At 51.3% G+C, this 23,058-nt stretch overlaps 1 protein-coding gene across 7 annotated transcripts in view; it reads left to right on the top strand.

The window, feature by feature from the left end:
* The window catches only part of LOC146811566 (telomerase protein component 1-like), a 1,575,504-nt gene that overhangs the window by 49,841 nt on the left and 1,502,605 nt on the right, over positions 1-23,058 (top strand). For all 7 annotated transcript variants that reach the window (XR_014966741.1, XM_085618541.1, XM_085618539.1 and 4 more), the window contains exon 2: positions 16,043-16,644. Coding sequence is in view for 6 of the 7 variants with exons in the window: in XM_085618541.1 (XP_085474667.1) it covers positions 16,069-16,644 (576 nt within the window). In the remaining variant the exon portion in view is untranslated. The remainder of the gene's footprint in view (positions 1-16,042; positions 16,645-23,058) is intronic.

Below are 23,058 nucleotides of genomic sequence, written 5' to 3'. Positions count from 1 at the left end.
AGTTGCTTGCTCCTGTTCAAATCATGCAGCTTGTCTGCCCCACCCAAGACTGGCTTAGGCTGGCTCACGTTGATGTTGACCACCGACAGGGGGACAATCTCCAAATAGAATATCGATCCTTAGCAGGAAGTACTGGAGTGACGATTCCACTCTTGTAGGGGAACTGTGAATACTTCAAAAGGGCTGGTAGGCTATCCCCCACTCACAGAGACAAATGGTTTTGGGTAGGATGATAGTATATTGTGTATGTGAAGGTCATGGCTATAGAGACTTTACATTGGTCTGTAGGCTTTTCCTTCATGAGGTACAGGTAAAAAGGATAACCTTGAATATAGATTACTTTGCATCCATAATCAGTTGCCCATAGCCTCCGTTGAGGGGACATTAGGCAAGGTGGTAAAGAGGGGTGCACTTGGGCACCCCCACCCTCTCAATCTATCCAGCTCAGGTCTTTCTTGGGGAAAGGTGAAAACCCTTGGTCGGCTTGCATAGATCTTAAGCTCAGAGAAAAGAGTGTAGCTGTTTCCAGAAAAGGTGCTTGATCATGGCAGCACCTCTTCATAAAGCCATGCAGGGAACCCTTGCCCCAGCTTACACAACCACTGAAACTCCCACCTGATTTTGAGAATTTAGTTTATCCAACTATTGTCAACGGTCAAATGGGAAACACAAGAACCCTGCAGGGTTAGCTGCAGAGGCACTTTCGAGCGCTCAGCCTGTACATAAGGGCCTGGTGGCTTCAGGACTATTACTCATTTTGAGCCTTCCCAATAGAAGAGCCTTCATCTACATGTTGCTTGAGCAGCAGTTGAATAGTTTTCTTCACAAACCTTCTAAGCAGCAACAGGCAGGACTCCTCTACACCTAGAATGAACAACAGCCGGGGAAGTTCCTACCATATCCAGTCTTCATACCAATATGGAAACTGTGCTTCATATATAGCACTAACTGCAATACCACACACCTATTCTGCATTAGTAGGAGTGTCAAGAAAGCCTTTTTCCATACTATGAGCACCATTAGGGTAACATTCCTCCAGACAGCAGCATCAGTATTGGGGCAAGCCTCCTCAACACAGACATATACTCAGACACGCACAGAAGGGGCAGTAGTGGTGGGAGCTCATTCCCCAAGTCCAGAAGTAGCCATTTGGAATGCCAACTCCCTACAGTAATGTAGCATGGTAATCTTCTTTCCCTCATAGCGTGAGCTGCAGTACAACAAGATACTTCTTTCACACAGTGCATGAGCAGCAGCAATAGAGTAAGGTTCCTCCATATTCAGCAGAAGCCGCAGCAATGCCATCTTCTTTTCTATGCACAACAGACTGATTCCGTGCACGACCACAGAAAAAGCTGATGTAGCACCTAGGTGTGTTTTAGGGGTTAGTGCAAATGTTGTGTTAGACTGCCTTTGATATTTCACCTTCAAGTATGATCCACCACAACTCATTTGCAGTGAGTTTTTAAAAAGGGGGCTCATGGTAGTTAAAATAGCACTACACCTTTTATATGGATCAACAACTGCGCGGACGAACTCGCCCCACTGAGGACCCCGCCCAGCAGACCCGGCAGCAAGAAGGCCCCGTGGTTCACCGACGAACTCAAGAGCTCCAAGAAGAACTGCCGAGCCCTCGAGAAAGTCTGGAAAAGGGAACCGACACCGGACAACAGGACCTCCTTCAAACTTGCCACCCGGAAGCACCACCAGCTGATCCGCGCCGCCAAGAAAACAGCTTTCAAGGACCGGTTGGACAACAACGCACACAACTGCAAGGAACTCTTCAACATCGTGAAAGAGCTTTCCAACCCCAGCGCAGGAAACAACGACATCACCCCATCGCAAGACCTCTGCAACTCCCTCGCCTCATACTTCCACAACAAGATCGCGGACATACACAACAGCTTCAACAACCAACCAACGCACACCACGACCGAACAACCACCCCCCACCACCACCCTCCACGCCTGGACCCCGATCAGCACCGAAGACACCATCCGCACGATGAACTCCATCCACTCCGGATCACCGACCGACCCCTGCCCTCACCACGTCTTCAACAAGGCCGACGCTGTCATCGCACCCCACCTGCGAGACATCATCAACACATCCTTCGACACCGCCACCTTCCCCGAGAGCTGGAAGCACGCCGAACTCCGCGCTCTTCTCAAAAAACCCACAGCGGACCCCACCGAACTCAAGAATTACCGCCCCATCTCGCTCCTCCCGTTTCCAGCCAAAGTCATCGAGAAGACCGTCAACAAGCAGATGGCCGCCTTCCTCGAGACGAACGGATCCCTCGACCCTTCACAGTCCGGCTTCCGAGCCAACCACAGCACAGAAACCGCCCTCATCGCCGCCACCGATGACATCCGAGCCCTGATGGACAAGGGAGAAACAGCGGCCCTCATCCTCCTAGACCTCTCCGCGGCATTCGACACGGTCTGCCACCGCACCCTAGTACGGCGCCTCAGCAACATCGGCATCCAGGACAAGGCGCTGGAATGGATCGTCTCCTTCCTCGACGGAAGAACACAGAGAGTCCGCCTACCACCGTACAAGTCAGAGGCCTCCGAAGTCATCTGCGGCGTCCCCCAAGGATCATCTCTGAGCCCCACCCTCTTCAACGTCTACATGAGCCCCCTCGCGGCCATCGTACGCAAACACAACCTCAGCATAATCTCCTACGCCGACGACACCCAGCTGATCCTCTCCCTGACCAACGACCCCGCCGCCGCCAGAGCCAACCTGCACGAAGGAATGAAAGAGGTAGCCGAGTGGATGACGACCAGCCGCCTGAAACTGAACTCGGACAAGACGGAGGTCCTCATCCTGGGCTCCTCACCCTCCGCCTGGGACGACTCCTGGTGGCCTCCCGCCCTGGGCACCGCACCCAAACCGACAGACCATGCACGAAACCTGGGCGTCATCCTGGACTCCTCCCTCTCCATGACCAGGCAGGTCAACAACGTCTCCTCGGCGTGCTTCAACATCCTACGCATGCTAAGGAAGATCTTCTGGTGGATCCCCACCGAGACCAGGAAGACCGTCACCCAGGCCCTCGTCACCAGCCGACTGGACTACGGCAACGCACTCTACGCCGGTACCACCGCCAAGCTCCAGAAGAGACTCCAGCGGATCCAGAACGCCTCAGCCAGACTCATCCTCGACATCCCACGAACCAGCCACATCTCCGAACATCTGAGAGACCTTCACTGGCTCCCCGTCAACAAAAGAATCACCTTCCGCCTCCTCACCCACGCACACAAAGCCCTACACGACCAAGGCCCGAGCTACCTCAACAGCCGAATCAACTTCTACGCTCCCAAACGCCACCTCCGATCAGCCAACCACGCCCTCGCCGCCGTCCCCCGCATCCGAAGAGCGACTACAGGAGGAAGGTCCTTCTCCTACCTGGCCGCCAAGACCTGGAACTCCCTCCCGTCCGACCTGCGCCTGACCCAAGACCACCTCTCCTTCAGGAAGAAGCTGAAGACCTGGCTGTTCGAGCAGTAGCGGCACCCCCCCCCCCCCAGCGCCTTGAGACCCTACGGGTATGTAGCGCGCTTTACAAGTGCCAATGATTGATTGATTGATTGATTAAGTTGATCAAATCTGATCTGCCACAGGAGACCGCACTTTGGATGAAACATCCTTGAGCATAAAATGTATATCAAAGGCACTGTAACTCAAGAATCCTAATGGAACCGGGATATACAACTTAAAAACAACATTGGTCCCTCCTAGAGCTAATTGTAAGAGTACCACACTCGTATTCTCAAAACTGCAAGCTAGAAAATTTCATATTTGGATTTTGAGTGAAAGAACAGTATAGTGCTTAGTCCAGAGAAAGAAGTGCGACGCAGAAGTGATGACTAAAGTCCACAAATGGTCACATTAATGGCCAATAATCAATGAAGTGTCCATGGTTGGTAGAAATATACATCAATCCAGATTCCACCTGAATTTACAGTTGTAGGAAAGTAGGATCTGCTTTCATGGTCACCCACATTGTGTTGATGTTCTTATGTTTTACTAACTAGTCTGACTGGAATCCTTCTAATAATAAGGATCCCAGTCGCTGTGCTTCCTCCCTACATTGGACATGGAGAGTTCTTAGGTACACCCCAGTTTGGTTACTGATTTACCCGTATAAGCCCCTTGTATATGGTATTAAGGTACCCAGGGCATAGGTACACCCGGGGTCCCCATGGGCTGCAGCATGTATTATGCCACCCATGGGAGAACGCTTGAATTGTGACTACAGGCCTGTCATTGCACCCTGTGTAAGCTGGTGCTAGCACCACATACGACAGATATGTTTCCTTATATCTGAGGTCACTACTCTGAAAAACCTATAAGTCACCCCTAAGGCAGGCCTTTCAATCCTGAAGGCAGGGTGCTCAGTTATTAGTGTGAGGGTGCCCCTGCATGAGCAGGACGCCCCTGCGACCCTCGGAGTCCATTCTCCTGGGTTGTGAGTAAATCAGCCATTACGATATATAGAGTAGCTGTGCGTCATTCGTTGATGGCTATCTCTAAACTGGCTGTAACCATCCCTGTAGTGTTTGGTATCAACATGTTGGAATCATACCCCAACACCATTCACTGTGTTGGAAGTATGATTCCATGCACTGTAAAGCTCCACCGTGAGGCCCTCAGTTCTCACGTTACCAGTCTTCTAGACCCGGACAGCAAACTATGGCTGCTGCCGACCAGAGACACAATTCTGCCCTCCCTCTACTGAGCCAAGCTCGAGCAGGGAAGGCAGGACCATAGGTTTCCTATCACAGGGAGGTGAGACCACCTCCCAGACAGGACTTAGTGTATTGGGACAGGGTGGGGGCGCTTGCCAGTGCCACTAGACTGCTTTCTAGACTTGCCCTCCTTGCATACTCCGGTTGGAACCAGTTTAGTGAGCCGTTGGCTCTCGCTCTGGGGCAAAACTGGATAAAGGACATGGGAGTATCCTCCCCACTGTCCAGCCCCCCCCCCCCCCCCCCCCCTCTGGAGGGAACCCTGAATCGTCCCAACCCTTTCCTCAGGGTACTTAAGGGATTACCTGTGGGTGGTTCCTTAGATTCGCTGTGGGACATGATTCAAATCCTAAACCACTTAATCTTCAACCCTCTGGGCACTTTGGACTACGTTGGAATTTGCTTTGGGAACCGAGACTGCAACTGGTGAGACTCCTGCTGCTCCTGGTCTTGTCGTCCGCCCAGTCTTCTGCGTCATCTGTGCCTGTGCTCTGTACAGGTTCTTCTCCAGGCCTGTGGACATCCAAGACACCCAAAGGAGGGAGGCGGAGCTTGCTCGCGACCAAGATGGCCGCTTGAGCCTTGAGCTCCGTATCGCCGACATAATATCCTTCAGTTATCCGACGGCCCACTGAACATACACTTCTCCCAGGCGACAACCTACACACCGGAATTCACCAGCGTCACGGAGAACTGCTCCCGAACGCAATCACCCCCGCGGATCCGGAGATATCGTTGTTGGCGGCGGACGCCTTGCTGGGCCTGAAATCCCCGACCTTGGGCTGAGCAGAGGGCGGAGCAACGTGAGGGTGCGTGCCGCGAGCGGTGGGAAGTTGGAGCCGGCTTTCGCGATCTTCAACCCCTGACTCCCGCTGAAGCGGGCGTCGAAAGTCCAGGTCGGCGGGACGGATGCTGAGGTCTCTGGGACTTGGAGACTGAAGATTGGAGGTCTGCGGCGTCTTGCACTTCGGGACCCGGTGGCAGCGCGACGGTCCAAGACTCACGCACGGAGGTTGGAGCGGAGCAGAAAGCGGTCGTGAGGCAGGTTCTGCACATAGCTTCACATCGGTGGAGCTTCCGGTGAGAGTTGCCTGGGTCGGTGCGGTGGAGAGGACCGGCGGAGAGTACGGGGAGCAACTGGCAGGTCTGGGGGCATTGCCATATTTCCGCTGGGGCCAGGCTCACCATGCATAAAGCCCGCGCAGGCTGTATTGTAGAAGGCAATGACTGGAGCCGGATGCTGAATCGGGCAGAAAACAAAGTGCAGCATTGAACAGGCGGTCACCCTGTGGATCTGCGCCCCCCCCCCCGACCCTGAGATACCTGGTGGGCCACAAGAGACTGCCAAACACACAACGTCTGGTAGACCACGCGGACTACGGCGGAGAGAGAGGAGGATAACGGCGACAGCGGGGTAGCTGGGACACCGCGAGGGTGAGGCCTGCCCTGGTACGGCGGAGGCGGTGGTGCCCCGCAGACGCGCAGACACAGCTCCGGGCTGGGAGCAGCGGCGAGAGTGAGCAGGCCCTGGCGCTTGGGCGGGGTGGACCGCTGCGCCACTCGACGTAAGGCGGCCTGGGAGGCAGTGACCGGGCGTGGCAAGGCAGTTGATATGAGGCCTGCCTTGAGGATGCGGCGCACCTGGACCAGCAATCCTGCAATATAGAGCCCGGCACTTGGGGGACGCCTGTGTATGGTGCGCACGAGGGGCGCGAGTGGTGCACGGCTGGAGCGAAGAGACAGCTGCTGACTACACCGCGCGGGAGGAGCGGCGACGGAGTGCGCTCCCAGGCGACGAGGGACACAACGCGGAGCCGGGGGGCCCTGGCCAGCGGCCGGATTGGGACTTGCCCTAGGTGGAGCGGCGGACCACGGTTGACATGCGTCCAAAGGGGGGGAAACCCCCGCAGACCAACAAGCTGGACAAGTACGCGGTGCCCACCGGCCCAGCGCTCCCTGTGGTGATGGCGGACGCTACTCCGGAGAAGGCAGAACCCTCCCTGACCTCCATTATGGCCGCCATACAGACATTGGGAACGAACCTTGAGACCAAAATGGACAAGATCTCGATTGAGGTTAACCTTCTGCGCACGGACCTCGGAAAGACCACGGAGAGGTCCAAAGCCAACGAGATGGACATTAAGGCCCTACAGGCCTCAGAGAAGCGCCTTGAGGGCCGCATCAATGAGCTTGTCTCCCAACACCGCCAACTGGCCCTGCGACTCGAGGATCAGGAGGGGAGGGCGCGACGAAGCAACATCCGCGTCGTGGGTGTGCCGGAGGGAATGGAGGGGGGCAGTGTGGAGCTCTTCCTCGAGGACCTCATTCTCCACCACTTGAAGCCCGGGCGGCTCTCGAAGCTTTTCACGGTTGAGCGTGCTCACCGGGCCCCGATCCCCAAGCCCAGGCCGGGGGCCCCGCCTAGGACAATTATTGCTAAGATCCTGAACTACCGGGACCGGGACGCCATCTTGCAAGAGGCCAGGCGACAGGGGGATCTCCAGCGCGAAGGGGCCACCATCAGATTCTTTCCAGACTTCACGCTCCGGGTGCAGCAGGAGCGCCGCTCGTTCCTGGGCGTCAAGGCGGCGCTCAGGAAGCGAGGGATTAAATATATGATGTTCTTCCCTGCTAAACTGAAAATCATCGCGGAGGGCAAGTCGTTTTTCTTCACCTCGCCGGAGGCGGTCCAGGAGTGGCTTGACACGACACAGACGGAGGGCCGCGGAGGGCGCGAGCGTGATCGGCCGCTGCGGGTGATGGCTGCATCCCCTGGTTCGGTGGAGGAAGGAGTGGGGAGAGCGGAACAGAGCCAGGGGTCGTGGCGGTCCAGATCGAACAGCCCCCGATGGGACTCTCCCCCGGACACGGCGAAGCGCTAACACCAGCCCACGGCGTCAGGCCGCAACGAACAGTAAAGTATTTGACCTGAACTGGGGACATGGGGACGTGGAGGGATGGCGGGGTGGTGTGGAGGATGGGGATGCTTTCCCGCCCCCCCCCCCCCCCTTCCTTTTTTTTTTTTTTTTTTTTTTTTTTTTTTTTTTTTTTTTTTTTGTCCCCTGATAGCCTCACACACTTGTGGGTGTACTAATGTGGGTAGCATAGTGTCGGCGGCGGCTGGAGTTGGAGCCGGACTCAGTTCTCCCTAATCACAGTTACTCCGGGGAGGGTGGCTACTCTCTCCGGGTTGGGCGACAGGCGCTCTGCTAATTGGGGCAGTGGGTAGTTTAAAACCTGCGGAGCAGGGGGCAGGGAGGGGGGTGGGGGGCCTTGTTTGGGGAAATGTTCTAGTGGTTGTAGGAGAGTTATGGCTACTTCCGGATGTTGGTCCACGTATGTTGGCCCTACTGGTGATATACACTGCTGAGGGTTGTTGGGGGGGTTGGGTGGGAGGGAGGTATGTTACATGGTTGTTATGGTCACACACTGATGGTCGCTGGGGAACGGCGGACAGCGCCGGAGCACGGAGGCAGACAGAGAGTTACACAGGGGACTATGGCTAGGGGTGGGAGGGACAGCCTTAAGCTCCTCAGTTGGAATGTCAACGGGCTGGGGACTGGGCTTAAACGTACTATTGTCATGCAATTCGTTAAACGCCACCTCCCAGATGTAGTGCTCCTACAGGAAACGCACCTGATGGGAAACACATGCCAGGCCCTCAATAGAATGGGATATACCCTAGCGGTGCACTCCGGCTTCACCTCTGGCTCTAGGGGAGTGGGGATCCTGCTTCGCCGATCTCTGCCCTTGCAAATTGACCGCACGGAGATAGACCCCCTTGGGCGATTCGCGGGCCTGTCGGGGAGGTGGGCGGGTTGCCGCGTGAACTTCGTCTCTACGTACATTCCCCCTGGCCTACAGACGCTGGCATACGCAGACCTGGGTAGGCTTCTGCTCTCCCTCCCCGACGGACAGTTGCTTGTCGGGGGGGATTTTAACGCGGTGGCCTCCGGTACCCTGGACAGACATCCGCCCAGGGACACGCCCTCGGGGCAGAGGTGGCTGGCGGACTTCCTAGAAGCCTTCGGGCTTACGGACACCTGGCGACTTCTGCACCCTGCGAGTAGACACTTCACCTTCCACTCGGGTCCGCATCGCTCTTTCTCCCGACTGGACTACGTCCTGGCGTCTCTGCAACCGGACATGTCCATCCGAGAGGCCTCTCTACTGGCGCGTGGCATCTCTGACCACTCTCCAGTATACTTACAAGTTGAGCTGGGGGGGGGTAGGGAGGGCTGCATTTTCCCCATACCCGCTTGGCGGTTCAGGAATGAGGACATGCGGAAAAAGCTAACTAGTTCCATCGAGCAATATTTCGAGCTCAACATTGGGTCGACGAGCTCCGCGGTTACCCTGTGGGAGGCTTTCAAGGCGGTGCTGAGGGGAGAGGCCCTTGCGGCCATCGCCGGCTGTCGTAAGGAACGAGAGGCGCAGGTCGCCTCTGTTGAGGCAGACCTCCGTGCACTGGAGGAGGCCGCATGCGAGGAGACGGAGCCGGGTGTGCACCATCGGCTGCGACTTAAGACTGCAGAGTACAGAGAGTTGGTAACGCTCGCGGCCCAGACTGCCATTCAGCACAAGGTGGGCAGGATATACGACCAGGGAGATAAGGCTGGTAAACTCATCGCGTGGCTGGAGAAGAAGCAACGGGCCGCGACGGTGGTGCCGGAGGTCAGGACGTTGTCGGGGGATACGGTGACGGAGCCTACGGAGATTGTCGCGGAATTCGCAGAGCACTTCCGGCGGGTATACAGTAGGGGGTCGGACCGTCCAGGGGAAGACTCAGACGACTTGCTGGCGGATATTCGCATGCCTTGTCTGTCGGAGGCCGACCGTGAGGCTCTGGAGGCCCCTCTTGCCGCGGCCGAACTGGAGCGCTCGATCCTGGACCTTCGCCCCGGGAAAGCGCTAGGCCCCAATGGTCTGCCTATCGAGCTCTACAAGTTGAAGCCGGACGTTCTAGGCGTTCATCTCCTCCGAATGTTTGAGGAGAGCGTAGCGGCAGGGATGATGCCGCGTGATCAGCGATTGGCCACCATAGTGGCCATACCTAAAGAGGGGAAGCCCAGGGACGCCTGCTCCTCGTACAGGCCGATCTCTCTGCTGAACGCAGAGCCGAAAATACTTGCCAAGACTCTCGCGAATAGGCTCCACTCCGTCCTCCCCACGCTGGTACATCCGGACCAGTCCGGCTTCATGCCCCACCGGAACACTGCGCTAAACCTCCGCCGGCTGCACGGGGTACTGGGAAGGTGCCATACGATTCGGGAAGACGCGGTGGTGTTGTCGTTGGATGCCACAATGGCATTCGACACACTCGAATGGCCATATATGATGGCAGTACTCCGAAAGATGGGCTTTGGGCCGCGCCTCATGGCTTGGGTCCGCCTTCTATACACGGAGCCATTGGCGCAGGTAGTGGTTAACGGCAAGGTGTCTGGGGTGTTTGGTCTGGAACGGGGCACCAGACAGGGGTGTCCGCTTTCCCCTCTCCTCTTCGCGCTTTCTCTTGAACCGCTGGCGTCGTGGATCCGACAGGACGGCCACCTTAAGGGGCTACGGTGGGCGGACGGTTGGGAAGACAGAATATCACTCTACGCTGATGATGTTCTTCTTTACCTCTCCCACCCGCGGAGATCTATAGTGGCTGCAATGGACATTTTTGTCAATTTTGGGAAGAACTCCGGGTTTTGCATCAACTGGGCAAAATCCGTCCTTTATGTGCTGCATGGTAGCCCCCCCAGGCTACCTGCCAACTGTCCACTGGCTGTGGCGGAAGAGGGCTTTAGATACCTCGGAGTGTTTGTCACACTGGATAAGACTCTCCGGTTTGAAAGGAATCTCATGCCGCCGCTGCAGCGGTTCCAGCGTGACTCAGCCTCGTGGCAGCGACTGCCACTGTCGCTGCTGGGCCGTGCGGCCCTTTTCAAAATGATGGCCCTTCCTAGGTTTCTGTATGCTCTCCAGAACCACCCGGACCTTGTGCCTGCCTCATATTTTACGGCGGTGGAGGCGGCGCAGCGAACCCTCCTGTGGTCGGGAACACCCAGAATAGCGTTACGGAAACTCACGCTGGGGTGGTATGATGGGGGGATCGCCCTCCCGGATATCCGTAAGTACTATTGGGCCGCCCACCTATCGGCAATCAATCAGGGGACATACTGCGATGGTGCCGACCCGGGGTACGGGATGGACAGATGGTTGCTCCCGGGGGGAAACTATGAAGTGGCGTTGTACTCCAGACCAGGCAGGCTACGCCTCACGGGGCCAACGAAGCACTCGGTGCAAATATGGCACGCCGCGCACCGGGCGCTGGGCTGGTCTGACACGCTTACACTAGCCACCCCCCTGTGGGCGTCGGAGAGACTGGGAAGCCTGCGGCACACGAAGGGGTTCCGTAACTGGGATCTGATCGGGATCTCCCGGGTGGGGGACCTTTGGGGGCCGGAGGGGGTCAGACCCTTTGCCTACCTCCAGGACACTTATGACATGGCGCGAACTGAATATTTTAGATACCTACAGGTCAGTCACTCCCTCCGAGCCAACATCCCTCCGGGGACTCGACTCCCGCAGGCCTCCCCGCTGGAGGACAGGTTGCTGGATGGTCATATGCCGGAGCATGCCATCTCCCTCACATATAAAAAATTGATTAACAACCCCCCAGACCCTCTCGACTCCCTGAAAGAGAAGTGGGTGGCAGACGGACTCGAGATTGACGACGAGGAGTGGACCGCCGCGCTGGCGTCTCCTAGGGAAGTAGCGATATCAGCCAGACTCCGTCTGGTGCAGCTGAAAATTCTGCATAGAGTCTATATCTCTTGCACCAGGCTACAGGCGATGGGCAGGGGAGGGGAGGGACTGTGCCGTCGGGGGTGCGGAGAGAGAGGCTCCTTCTTCCATATATTGTGGGAGTGCCCAGGGGTGCAGCGGTACTGGAGGCGGGTGGTGTCCTGCATGGGGGAAGTATGGGAGACTCAGATCCGCACGGAGGCTAAGAGATGTTTGCTTAATATCTGGGAACCCTCGGACTTGACCCAGCGGGGGAGACTATGGGTCACGCTGGGACAAATGGTCGCAAAAAGGAATATAGCCCGTCTGTGGGGGGCTCCGACTCTGCCGAAACTGGTGGACTGGCAGAACGACATGGACTGGTGTATGCTACAGGAGAAGACTGTGTACACAGCACGAGGGTGCCCCACGAAGTGGGTGGAGGTGTGGTCGCTCTGGAACGCCTACCGTGGATATGTAGTGGAGCCGCCGCGGGCTCGTCTATCTGGACTGGAGAATGCGGACGTGGTATAGGATGTCGCCTGGCTTAAGATTAACAGTCTAGGTTTGGTGTGGTCTCTGTAAGCTGCCGGTGCTGCGTCACCCCAGATGCCTTTCATGAAGGGACCTGTCTTGTGTGACCTGGTTATGTTCTGTTTTAAAAAACAATAAAAAAAAAAAAAAAAAAAAAAAAAAAAAAAAAAAAGACACCCAAAGGAATCTCCCTTGAAGTAAAGGAGTCACTTCCCTGCATCTGCAGGCACCGCAACGAAGCTGACCGGTCTGATGTTCATGAGCTCCTACGAACTCCGAAAGGTTCAGCAACACAGGTGGTGGTTCTGCAACTCCTTCAAGGCCTGCACTGTATTTACAGCAAGTTTGAAGCCAGTATCCCTCGCCTGAACCGCTGGAACTATACCCCTGTGCACCGCGTCGATTTTCCTTTGCCATGAATTGCTGACTTTCAATCCTAGATCTTCGGGCTCCAAGAAGCTCCAGCCTCAAGCATTTCCCGCAGCCAAGATCTTCGCCTGTAACGCATCCTCTGCACCGTGGGCCTGCATCCTTTAGTGAGCTGTTCGAGGTCCTCTTGTGACTCCTGTGACTTAGGCCTGTGGGTCTTCTTTAGGGCCTTCTTTGCCTCCAGTGGGCTCCCCTGCTTGCTAGGGGCCTTCTCTCACTCACCTGCTCGTGGTGAGTCACTTGGGCCTTGCTGGTCCCGACACTACACCTTTTTATTGAACTACGTTGATTGCTGTTGCCAAGGCTTGTTGGTGCCCCTGCCGGACACTGACCTCCTGGCTCTTGATAGACATTTGACGTGGGACAGCACATGAATAGCTCCTGGTCTTCTACAGTGTCTCCCCACAGCTGCAACTTCAAGGGTACCGTCAAGTCACCTGCAGTTCCGACATCGATGGGCATTCGTCTTCTGTGCCTCCTGGTCACTCCCGAGTGACATAGACCCTGTCCCCTCTGCTTGCAGGCACCTTTCATCTTGAGTCCACCTTTTGGGTTCCACCGGACTCTTTCACCTACTTCGCCAGCTGCATCTTTTCTGGAGTCCTCCATTGTGGTCTACGGCGGTTTCCAATGTCACTTCGCACCTATGCACGCGGTTACTCTGGTGTAGGTATCCTGATTCCCGGTGTAAACAAGGGTGGGGTGACTCTCCAACCTTCCATCTTCCACTAGGTTTTCTCAGGGTCCGCTGGGAAAGGTCCTTTAAAACTGCAACGCGACTTACCCATTGAGTTGTATTGTTTCCGCAGTGGTGCTCCCACTCTCCACACGGCTTCCATGAGGTTCCTGGGTACTTACCTTGGGTGGTTCCTTAGATCCCCGACTCTTCCGCGTCTTCTGGGTCCAGTCTCGACTTAGGTTGTGTTCCCCCCCACTGGAGACCTCTTTGTATTTGTGCTACTTACGTATTCTATAATCAAAAGTATTGTGTGCATTGTGGTTATATCTCTGGGTAGGAAATATCGCAATGTGTTAGTGAGTGTTCATAATAAATACATATTTATTATAACTACAATGTGTGGTTCTTTGTCATTTAACCTATATCATAAGATTAAGTACTGGTATAACAAGCTGCTTTACACTCCTGGACTAAGCCTGAAGGCTGCTGTCCACAGCTACCACTTAGAGAGCTTTCAAAGGTTGTCTAAGACCACTAAAATCACCATAAGGGTTGCCTGGGTTAGTACAAGGGGATACACTTACATAAGTGAGCACCATATACTAAGCCAGCCTCCTCCAACAGTTTTTTACCTTGTGGTTTGAGAGTTTTTTTCCCATTATGTTTTATGTAGTTGTACTCTTTAAAATGATCTCTGGGAAGGGTAATTGTGTTTTTTAACATGGTGTCAGAATCAGTAGTCTTGTGCATGTGAAGAAGGGATAAGCTATTGCTGTTCAGTGTTGGTAAAATCCTTGTGAGCATTGAACATTGGAAGAAATTGCTCAGGTCATTATGCATCTGTGGTGGTGTAAGGTGATCGGTACAAACTTAATTGATGGGTACAGTCAAGATTTTTATTTCACTTAAGTCACAGGCTTTGGATAGGAATTAATGAACAACATTCCTACAGTCATAGTGTCTCTGTCAGGCTATGCACTCGGGTGTTTTCAACTCTCAAAAAAGCCACATATCGGGTTCCCTGGATAAGAGTTTAATGCCTGGCCTCTCACCTCTATCCTAACTAGTGTTAGGGATTCGGACTCTTCCTACAAGGTCCAGCCATTCCTCTGTGTCCTTGGGAGGCAGAGTTTTTCCTTACTCTGAGCTCAGACCCCACATGGAACTGTTGAGTCCCTCACAAAAGCAACTACATTAATCCACTGGTTCTGTTGGTGAGGATTTGTCCTAGTGGAACTCTGTCACCAATACCCAAATATTTACCATTGGCCACAGTCTTGGTCCTGGACTTTGGCAGCAGAGAACTCTGCACCTTACTCCAGGGGTGGCCGAGGTCCGTGTGTGTTGGAATGTGTCTCACCCTTGGATCTTGTGTTTCTTTCTCGCTCTGCTTTCCTCCTCCACTCGGTTTGTCCTGTCGATCCAGCGCCTGTCCTGTTCCTCACATCACCTACTCTTCTCTTCTCTACCTCTGGTCCATGCTGCTCTACTCCTTTCTTCTCCTGTCCATGTCTCTCCTCTCCACTGCTCTGCTCCTCTCCTCCAGTTCACACCTTTGCACCAGTGATCTCATTCATTCTGCTCCTTCTCCTCTAGTGCATACCTCTCCAGCACTTACTTCCTCCCCTCCTCTCTATTCCTCTCTTCCGATAGTCTCCTTCCCTCTGCTTTGATCCTTCCCTCTCGGTAACCCCTCTGATGATTTACCTCCCTCTGCTCAGGTATTCTTCTCTGGTCCAGGCCTCTCCATCCCTCTGCCTTTGCTTCACGCGTCTCCATTGGTGCACATGCTACCATACTGTCTTCCTTCTTTCCCTCGCCAATCACTACCACTCTCTCCAGTGTTTGTTCGACTCCATATCTGGCTTTAGTATGCAAGCTGTAGCTGTGAACCATCAGCATATCAGCAGTGCTCTCACTGACTTCATTTCTCATTCATGGGAGGAGGCACAGTTAATAATCCAGAAGAACCTCAAAGTGAGCGCGTTGTGATTACAGGCTTACTTCATCTATGCGGTGATGGCAGTCGTTGCCTCCTCCAGACCTTTGTAATGGCTTGAAAATCTCTGAGGCCAAGCTTGATTGCTATGTGAACTTCAGGCCAAGTGCTGTACTGTCTTGATGTGTTTTACAACTCGTTTGGCTTCTTCTTTCTGTGTGGTGCTTGATAAGCAGCAGTGGAATTGAAAGAAAGGAATAACATGATCTTTCTTAAATGGGCTAATTAATGGATGATATTTATTATACAGAACAAGCCACAGGATGCAGTGCCTTCTGGTGCTATTTGGTCTTTTTTATGCACCGTTTAATGATTTTTAAGTATGACACATAGTCAGTCCTTTTGTCTTGCCCAATCAAACCACTGGGCAGCCTTGCTGCTATGACAATAAGAAACAACGAGAGAGAGAGAGTGTGAGAGGTTTTTCTTTTTTTTTTTTTATTATTCAGGAAAGTTACAACAATTCTGAATGAAAACAGAAAAAACAATTAAAAAAAAAAAAGACAAAAACCAGAGGAAAAAAAAAAAAGAGGCTGTGGAGACAACGGTTCAAAGAAAAAATTATTCAAAATACATACATTTTCTTTAGACTTTAAAAGGGTAGATTTTCCTTGTCCTTACTACTATGTGTGAGGTTTTTGTGTGCACATTTATACACCACATGAGAGCATGGACTAGCAGCCCAACGCTTTAAAGCTTGAACGACAAAATATAAACCTAGACTATTTTAAATGCCTTTTTTACAAGCTATTTATACACATTGTCACAATTGATTCCTAGCACAATATGACCTCACATGCAGTTTATTTCGACAGCTAACACTTCAGTGCAAACTTTTTCCCCAGAATTAACTCTTTCCTCATTTCTCTCCAGGTGGGACGGAAAACTAAGAAGCAACCATGAAAACCAAGGATATTGGACCTCCTCTTCAGGAGAAGCCGGGCACCTCAAGGCTGCAAGCCATGTCGCTGGAAAACCCTTTCCTCCTGCAGGACGTGCTTTCTCAGCAGTGCAAGGCTTGGGCTGGTCCCAAGACCGACCTCAAAGTGCAGTTGTCGAGCCTCAAGCTAGCCAGCACCAGCGCCTTGTCATCAGACCTTGCAAAGGCGTCTACAGAGCTGCGGCAAAGTGTGTCAAAGCCAGTCTTGGGCACTATTGCATCTAAAGGTGTGTTCACCTCACCCTTGGTATCAACCAGTAAGACACTTCAGGCTGCTGATACGAGGAATCGACTCCTCTCCACTACAGTCCCAAAACTTCCTCTGCTTAAGCCACCAACCCAAGCATGCAGTTTTGGTAAAGTTATGACTTCTGATGCAGCCTTTAGCGCTTCTACCCAGTCCACTGACAAAACCTCTACCCTAGCTAGCAACCTGCTCCGGCCCCACAAGATGGCCGCACCCTTCACGAGGAAGGGACCAGAATTGATGGAAACTGACGTTACATTGCCTCAAGAATATCAAATATTACCACAGGTAAATGATCTTAGCTCTGTTAATATGCATGCACCTGACAGGACACAGAGGTATAAGGGTATGATGGGGGGGGGGGGGGGTGCTGCGGAGACACAGATATGAATATGCTTGTGTATTTAAATATTACATCACTTGCAATGTATCTGTCATAGCTATCAAGTACATGTAGTAATTGATATCCAAGTCACACACAAGTAGGTGACATCAAATTTATATAGGCAGGCACCATCATCAGAGCTATAGGTATGCTACACGGCATCATACATTGGAAACCTAGGTCAGTGAAATTGAAGAAACTGATAGAGGCACATGTGACCTCACAAACCTGTCCGGTGTAAGGTTAGAAGAACGCAGGCACCCAGCTTGCTTGTTAAGTACTGTAGCGTTAAAACCTAGATTCAACTTTTAATTGCCACGCCATGCCACGCCGTGGTAATATAACATAATATTAAAGTGAAAGGCTTTCAGGTGCAAAACAGACCTCGTAGCCATGCCGTGATTGGAGAAAAAATAATTCCTTTCCCGCGTGCTGTTAAAGAAAATGAAGACAAAATACAACTCTTAACGCCGAAAAAGAAAAACATCCGGTCAATATATAATGTGTTCCAAGATGTTAGTGTATTACTAGCAACCCCCCGTAGTCTGTGCAACTGCCTCGCTGGCAGAAAACGTACATTTAAAAGGACAACTTCAGCTCCACTTGGCAAAAGAAAACTTAAGAAGAACCCCCCCCCTCCTCCTCCTCCCCCCCCCCCCCCCCGCCGCCCACACAATATAGAACTGAATATACTCGTATCTCTGCATGGAATACGTAACACGTTCCAAAAAGAATCGTAAATAAGCTCTCAGCTTTGCTAGACCTCCATAGCCACCGTGTGATCTTGGCTGGGATCTAAAGAACATACATAGCGTAAACTTATAAAAAAGAGCAAGAATACATTTCCCACATTCGGTGTGTACATACGGACACTCGCTCGTGCTCAGAAATATAGTCACTGATGAAGACAAAGTCTCAGACAAAGTTATGCTCAAAAACTCATGCGTACACTCAGGAATTGGCACAGTCATTCATTTACACTTTCCAACTCACGTATGCGTCAGCACAAGTTATATATGAGCAATCTTGTACACACAGGATGACAAGCTCCCTGCGGGGTTGGGATCATAAATAGGCAGCCTAAAAAATAAATTAAAAAAAGTGCCCACATTAGTGGAATGCACTTTTTCACAAAACACTGCTTCAGAGTTCTCTTGAAGAGGAATGTATTCTTAATTTCACTCAGATAAAATAAATGCAAATGTTGCCAGGACTCTGTGCAGGGATAAGTTCACACTGGTGAACCACACCTGAATAGAAGTTAAGCCACCCCTGCTCAGGCCACCTGCCCTTGCTCAATCTACATACAATACTGGGCGCGGCCAGCGAGACAACAGGAATGACACCTCTGCCCCATTTGTACGAGGGAGGTAACAGGGGCCCATCCGACTCTGGAGAGGCCGCTCAAGCCCCCACTGGGCTGCTGGCGGCATCTGAACAGCACAGACATAGCCCTAATCGACCACCACGCTGCCAAAAATAGCGACCCACAGCTGCAACTCAGACGCTGGCCCATTGCCCGAGTGCCTGCCTTACCAATTCGACCCAGCCTCCCTCCAGGTCATTATGCATTCTGATTCTAGCACTGGCTCTTTGTATGATAAGCTAATGCATTCTGGGTGTTGTAGTCTCATTTTACATCCACTGAGCAAATATGTCTAACACCTGGAATCAAGCCTGGACCGGGCATCGGACATTTCCCCTGGAGGCTAGAAAGGTGGGGGGCTGATTTTGTTGCCGGGGGGACGACGATTTTGTTACTGGGGGCATTTCTTATAGCATTGCAGCAGTTTTGAAAGCATGCGCTGCAGAGGTCCTTGTATATCCAGTAGTTTTCAGGCAACAATGAAAGTGTCAAGATAACTGGTGATGGATGTATCTGCCAGAGAAGGAGATGTGGAGTTTTGTCTAGTGGCAGCTTTGACTAATCTAAGGTTGCGCAGAGGGTTAATATCAGGGCCGGACTGGCCGTAGCTGGCACCGGGCATTTCCCCAGTGGGCCGCTAGGGTGGGGGCCGGTTTTGGGTCCCCTGAGGCCGTTTTTGTTACAGGGCCGTTTTTGCAGCATAGCTGCAATATCGGCCCCTGTAACAAAATCGTCTGAAACCGGCCCTGGCAAACAGTTCGGCCGCACCCCCTACCACCCGGGGGGGACAGTCGAGCACTTTGCCAGGGCCGGTCTTGGTTCCCAGTCCGGCCCTGGTTAATATGGCTGCTACAGAGGAAGTGTACCATGCAGATCACAGAATGTGCATAGCTTTGTGGATTACTGCTTTTGTCACAGAGACCCCTTTGTTACTCTGCAGTTCATAAGTTACAACCATAGTCTAGCACAGTGAGCTATGAAGTGTCATCAAACAGTTGCATGCAAACTACATAGTAAAGGTTAGAAAGTTGCCCCCCCCCCCCTCCAGTCTTTCATTATCCTAATGTGGCTACAAAGGGTTTGTTTGAGTGGAAATTAATCATCATTAGTAAAGCCAGAACTAACGTCTGTGTTACGTTCTGAATCCTGAGTTTGTGCTTCTCCAGACCAAGCACTCTTAAAAAATGCCTACCATAATGAGTGACACGTGAATCCTACACCTTGTAGTCCCCTTTGTCTAATGTAACCTTTTTATATACAGATTTACACACGTATGATTTATTGTCTCTATATTTGTGTGTGATGTAAGGTGCTCCGCCACCCTACACTGGTATGAAAGGCGCTATAAAACAAAATGAAATGCATGTGAGAGGGGGGCTATGGAGAGATGAGAGGTGCTGTTGGAGGGTGATAGTGAGGGAATCATTGAAGAGCCCCAACAAAGATTGTTTAATCTTGGTGCACTCTGAGGTCATCATTTACTATGCTTTAAAAGTGAATACAATTGAATATATAATTAACAAGCATTTGCAATGCAATTGGTCTCGCCTTTGGGAACTTATATGTATTTAGCTATGCAGCACATTAGCCTGGTTGCTGAAACATCTACTGTTCTTTAAGCACCAATCTGCGTGACATGCCAGGTATGGGAACACATGGAGAGAAATATTGCCTTTCAGCAGGAAATGGTATAGTCCAAAGCTCTGTTTTGAATATAATATCAGGGCCTTCGTGGTCATATTACTGAAGATACAAGATTTGAAAAAAATATTATTGTCTACGGGTGCTCGTGGAAGACCATTTCTATGGACTGGAATCTAGAGAATGCTTAAGTGATTCTGGTATTTTACGGACCTCTGCTGGTCGTTTTCTATCAAGACAGTTAAATGGAGGCAGTTAAACAGAAAAAAAGTCCCTAAGCGGAAGCAGACAAGTCCTAGGGCTGATCTCTAGAGCCCACAAAGTACATACACATATAAGTGTATACTAAAGTATTTACAAGAGGTGTCGAATGCTCAACCTAAAAATGTGGTGTAGAATGTGCCATTTTTGTCCAAATTTTCTTGGAGGAGAACCGTCAAACCCTCCTTGTTCTGATCAGGCTTGCTCACTGCACTCACTATGCACCGTAAGGAGGCTGGTCTGACTAAATTTGCAGGGCTGCTTTGGGTTCCCAGTACGGCCCTGTCTGGAATCACTGATGTGTAAATGATGAGGTCAAGATTGGAGACGAGATTAACCATAGCTTGGAGTGGGATGGTCACCCAATCTGCATTTCGTCCCACTTGCACTGATGCTCCCTCACACTGATATTTTCTGACAAATGCAGCAATGCACTCACATACAAAAACACACACTTCCACAGAAACACTCTTACCCACACAAAAATACTCCTGCAGAAACACACACTGATGTATTGTCTTGTACGAGCTTTAGCACAAAGCCAGAACACTTGGCTCTACAAAATCTTAAGAATTTGAATGGCTATGCCTTTTTTTAAAAAACCCAAAAAAACAGGACCTACAGCTTAAAGGGCATCATGGGGTGTTCCTGGTTGGGGGCAGTGCATAATAAATGAGCTTCCTCTGCCGGTCATTTATTATTCATTTTTCAAAAAATGTTTGAGGATGTCTTGGTCCCACCAGGGACACCCACAGTTTATGTATAGTTGGGGGCTGGCTGCAGCCTCCCTGTGTTCCAACATGCGCTGGCCATTATTATTCTTGAGTGGGTGCCCCAGTCCCATCTTGGGCAGTCACAACTTAAAAAAAAATATCTGGGGTCATAGGGGATCCCCATGGCTTCTGGGCCCCTGCGGGTTCCACAGCCTGCACCCATTCTGGGTGCGGGCCGGTAAGAAATGTAAATGTTTGCTATGACCCAGCGGGAGTATTTCTGCTCCCTCCTAAGGCAGGAGCTATACATTGATTGTTTCACCCTTGCCATAGACTTGCACCTTTGTGTTTTTGCCCACATATGTTATTTCTGATTCCTCTACTTCCTTGACTTGGAATTGTAAATCTACAAGCTCTTTAAGCATAGAGGTTGGATCCTGCCTGCCCTCATACTGCTACCTCTATGCCATTCAGGCTTTCTCAAGTTTATGTAATGGAGTACGGATAGATACAAGAACTCCAGTTTGGATCCCCATTAAAATTCCTTTGATATATACTATAAAAGTTTCAGAAACCACTGAGCACATTGAAACAAATTCTTCTTCTTAAAAAAACTGTTTTTGCAGCAGCCATGCCTACATTGAAGGCTGTGTCACTGAGTACTTCTAATGCGAAGTACCATAGTCGCTGTCGTAGTAGTGGACTTGGCAGGTTGACATTTAGTAGTCCTGGGGAGTGGTCAGACAGAGGGCAGGTACTTCATCATTTCTATCCAAGGCAGCATTTCTGTGGATGCCAGTCACAAATCTATACGAGAATGTGTGTCATGAATTGAATAATAAAAAGATTAGGCTTTAGCGTCATCCCTCAGTTCACGCCACACATCCGTCGGGCCATCCGCCTCCATAATGTGCTGAACCATCCTGGCAACGTTGGAATGATTAGCTGTGCAGGGATTAGAACTATCCACAATAGGATCCAGTGGTAAGTGTAAATCTATCCTCCCACCCTCAAGATGACAACGTCGTGATTTGCCTACGTGCTGAATAATGTTATAAAAATTCTTTAGGGAATCAGTGTTCGGAGCATTAGTGTTGTAGTGTGTATATATATATATCCATCCCCATATATATTTCCCCTTTGGGTCAGTGTAGTTTTGAATCAAAACCACCACCACTCGAGCTTAGAAGGTGTATATACGAAGTAAAATAGTTTGAGTGCCCCATCATCCTGTAATATTAGGTGTTTTGTCTCAAAATTATGCCAAAATAAGTTGCTTCCACTTGGGTCCTCAGACTGGTTGCTCATTCTTCTTGTATCTCAAGTTAGAATATTAACGACACATGTTGTGTATGGGACAGGTATGAAAGCATCATTATCCACAAAGAGCGCGTTTTTGTCTAATACATTCAACCAAAATATATCCCCGATTATGCCTATCTAGTGAGTTGAAGCTGTTACCAACGGAGACCATCTGAGGTAATTAGTTGCCAATCATTGGAACTATGCAATAGGTTATCTGGGGGTCTATAGGACCCCCTTTACCCCCTGTAGAGGGCTGCTTTCAGGAGACGCATTCTCAGTGCGCCTCCTAAGGGGCTTCTTTCCGACGCGGGTGCAGAGGCAAAGGGATTCCCTCATTTGCATGGAGCACACCCCCATGCAAATGAGGGAACACCCCCTTGAAGATAGTGCTGGCGTTTTATGTGCGCCAGCGCAATTGGTATTACAGAAGGGGCCGCACAAGTGTCTGCGACCCCCTTCTGTAATACGAAAGTGTCTCGTAGGCGTGCAAATCGGGCGCAAACACCCATTGCATCCCAAGGGCACTTTATGTAATATGTAACCAAAAGGGGGGTATTGATTAGCACAGGGAATTACGGCGCCTGCAGTGTCATTATTTGTCAATTTAGTGCAGAAATAAACGGTGCAACAGGTGAGGGAAAAAAACCCTAAAACCCTCCAATGAGGACCAACAGGTCCGAGATGCAAAGCAGTAAAATCCTGTGCACACGCGTTTGTGATTCAGAGAATCTGTTCCAAGGTAGAAAGCCAAAAGAATCTAGTCCCAATACAAATGTTCTTCTGTTCCCTTTTTTTAATTTCAGAAACATCAGAGTCCAGCCAACACATGTTTCGTCTTTGGGGTGTAAACCCTAGACTTCTTCAGGGCTGTATGGCTATTCATGTTATGCAGTTGTATGCCTAGTCTCCGGTTGTAATTCCGACCCGGCTAGGTCTTTCCAAAATGTAAGACTCTTGTTCCAAAAGAATGTAATTCACCAATCTTCTAAAAGTATACGGTTCTATATTCCAATTACTGGAGATGCACTGCA

Source organism: Triturus cristatus, chromosome 7, assembly GCF_964204655.1.
Source record: "Triturus cristatus chromosome 7, aTriCri1.1, whole genome shotgun sequence".
Classification (NCBI taxonomy): Eukaryota; Metazoa; Chordata; class Amphibia; order Caudata; family Salamandridae; genus Triturus; species Triturus cristatus.
Note: the sequence above shows the minus strand (reverse complement) of the source record. Positions and strands in the feature narration are given on the sequence as shown.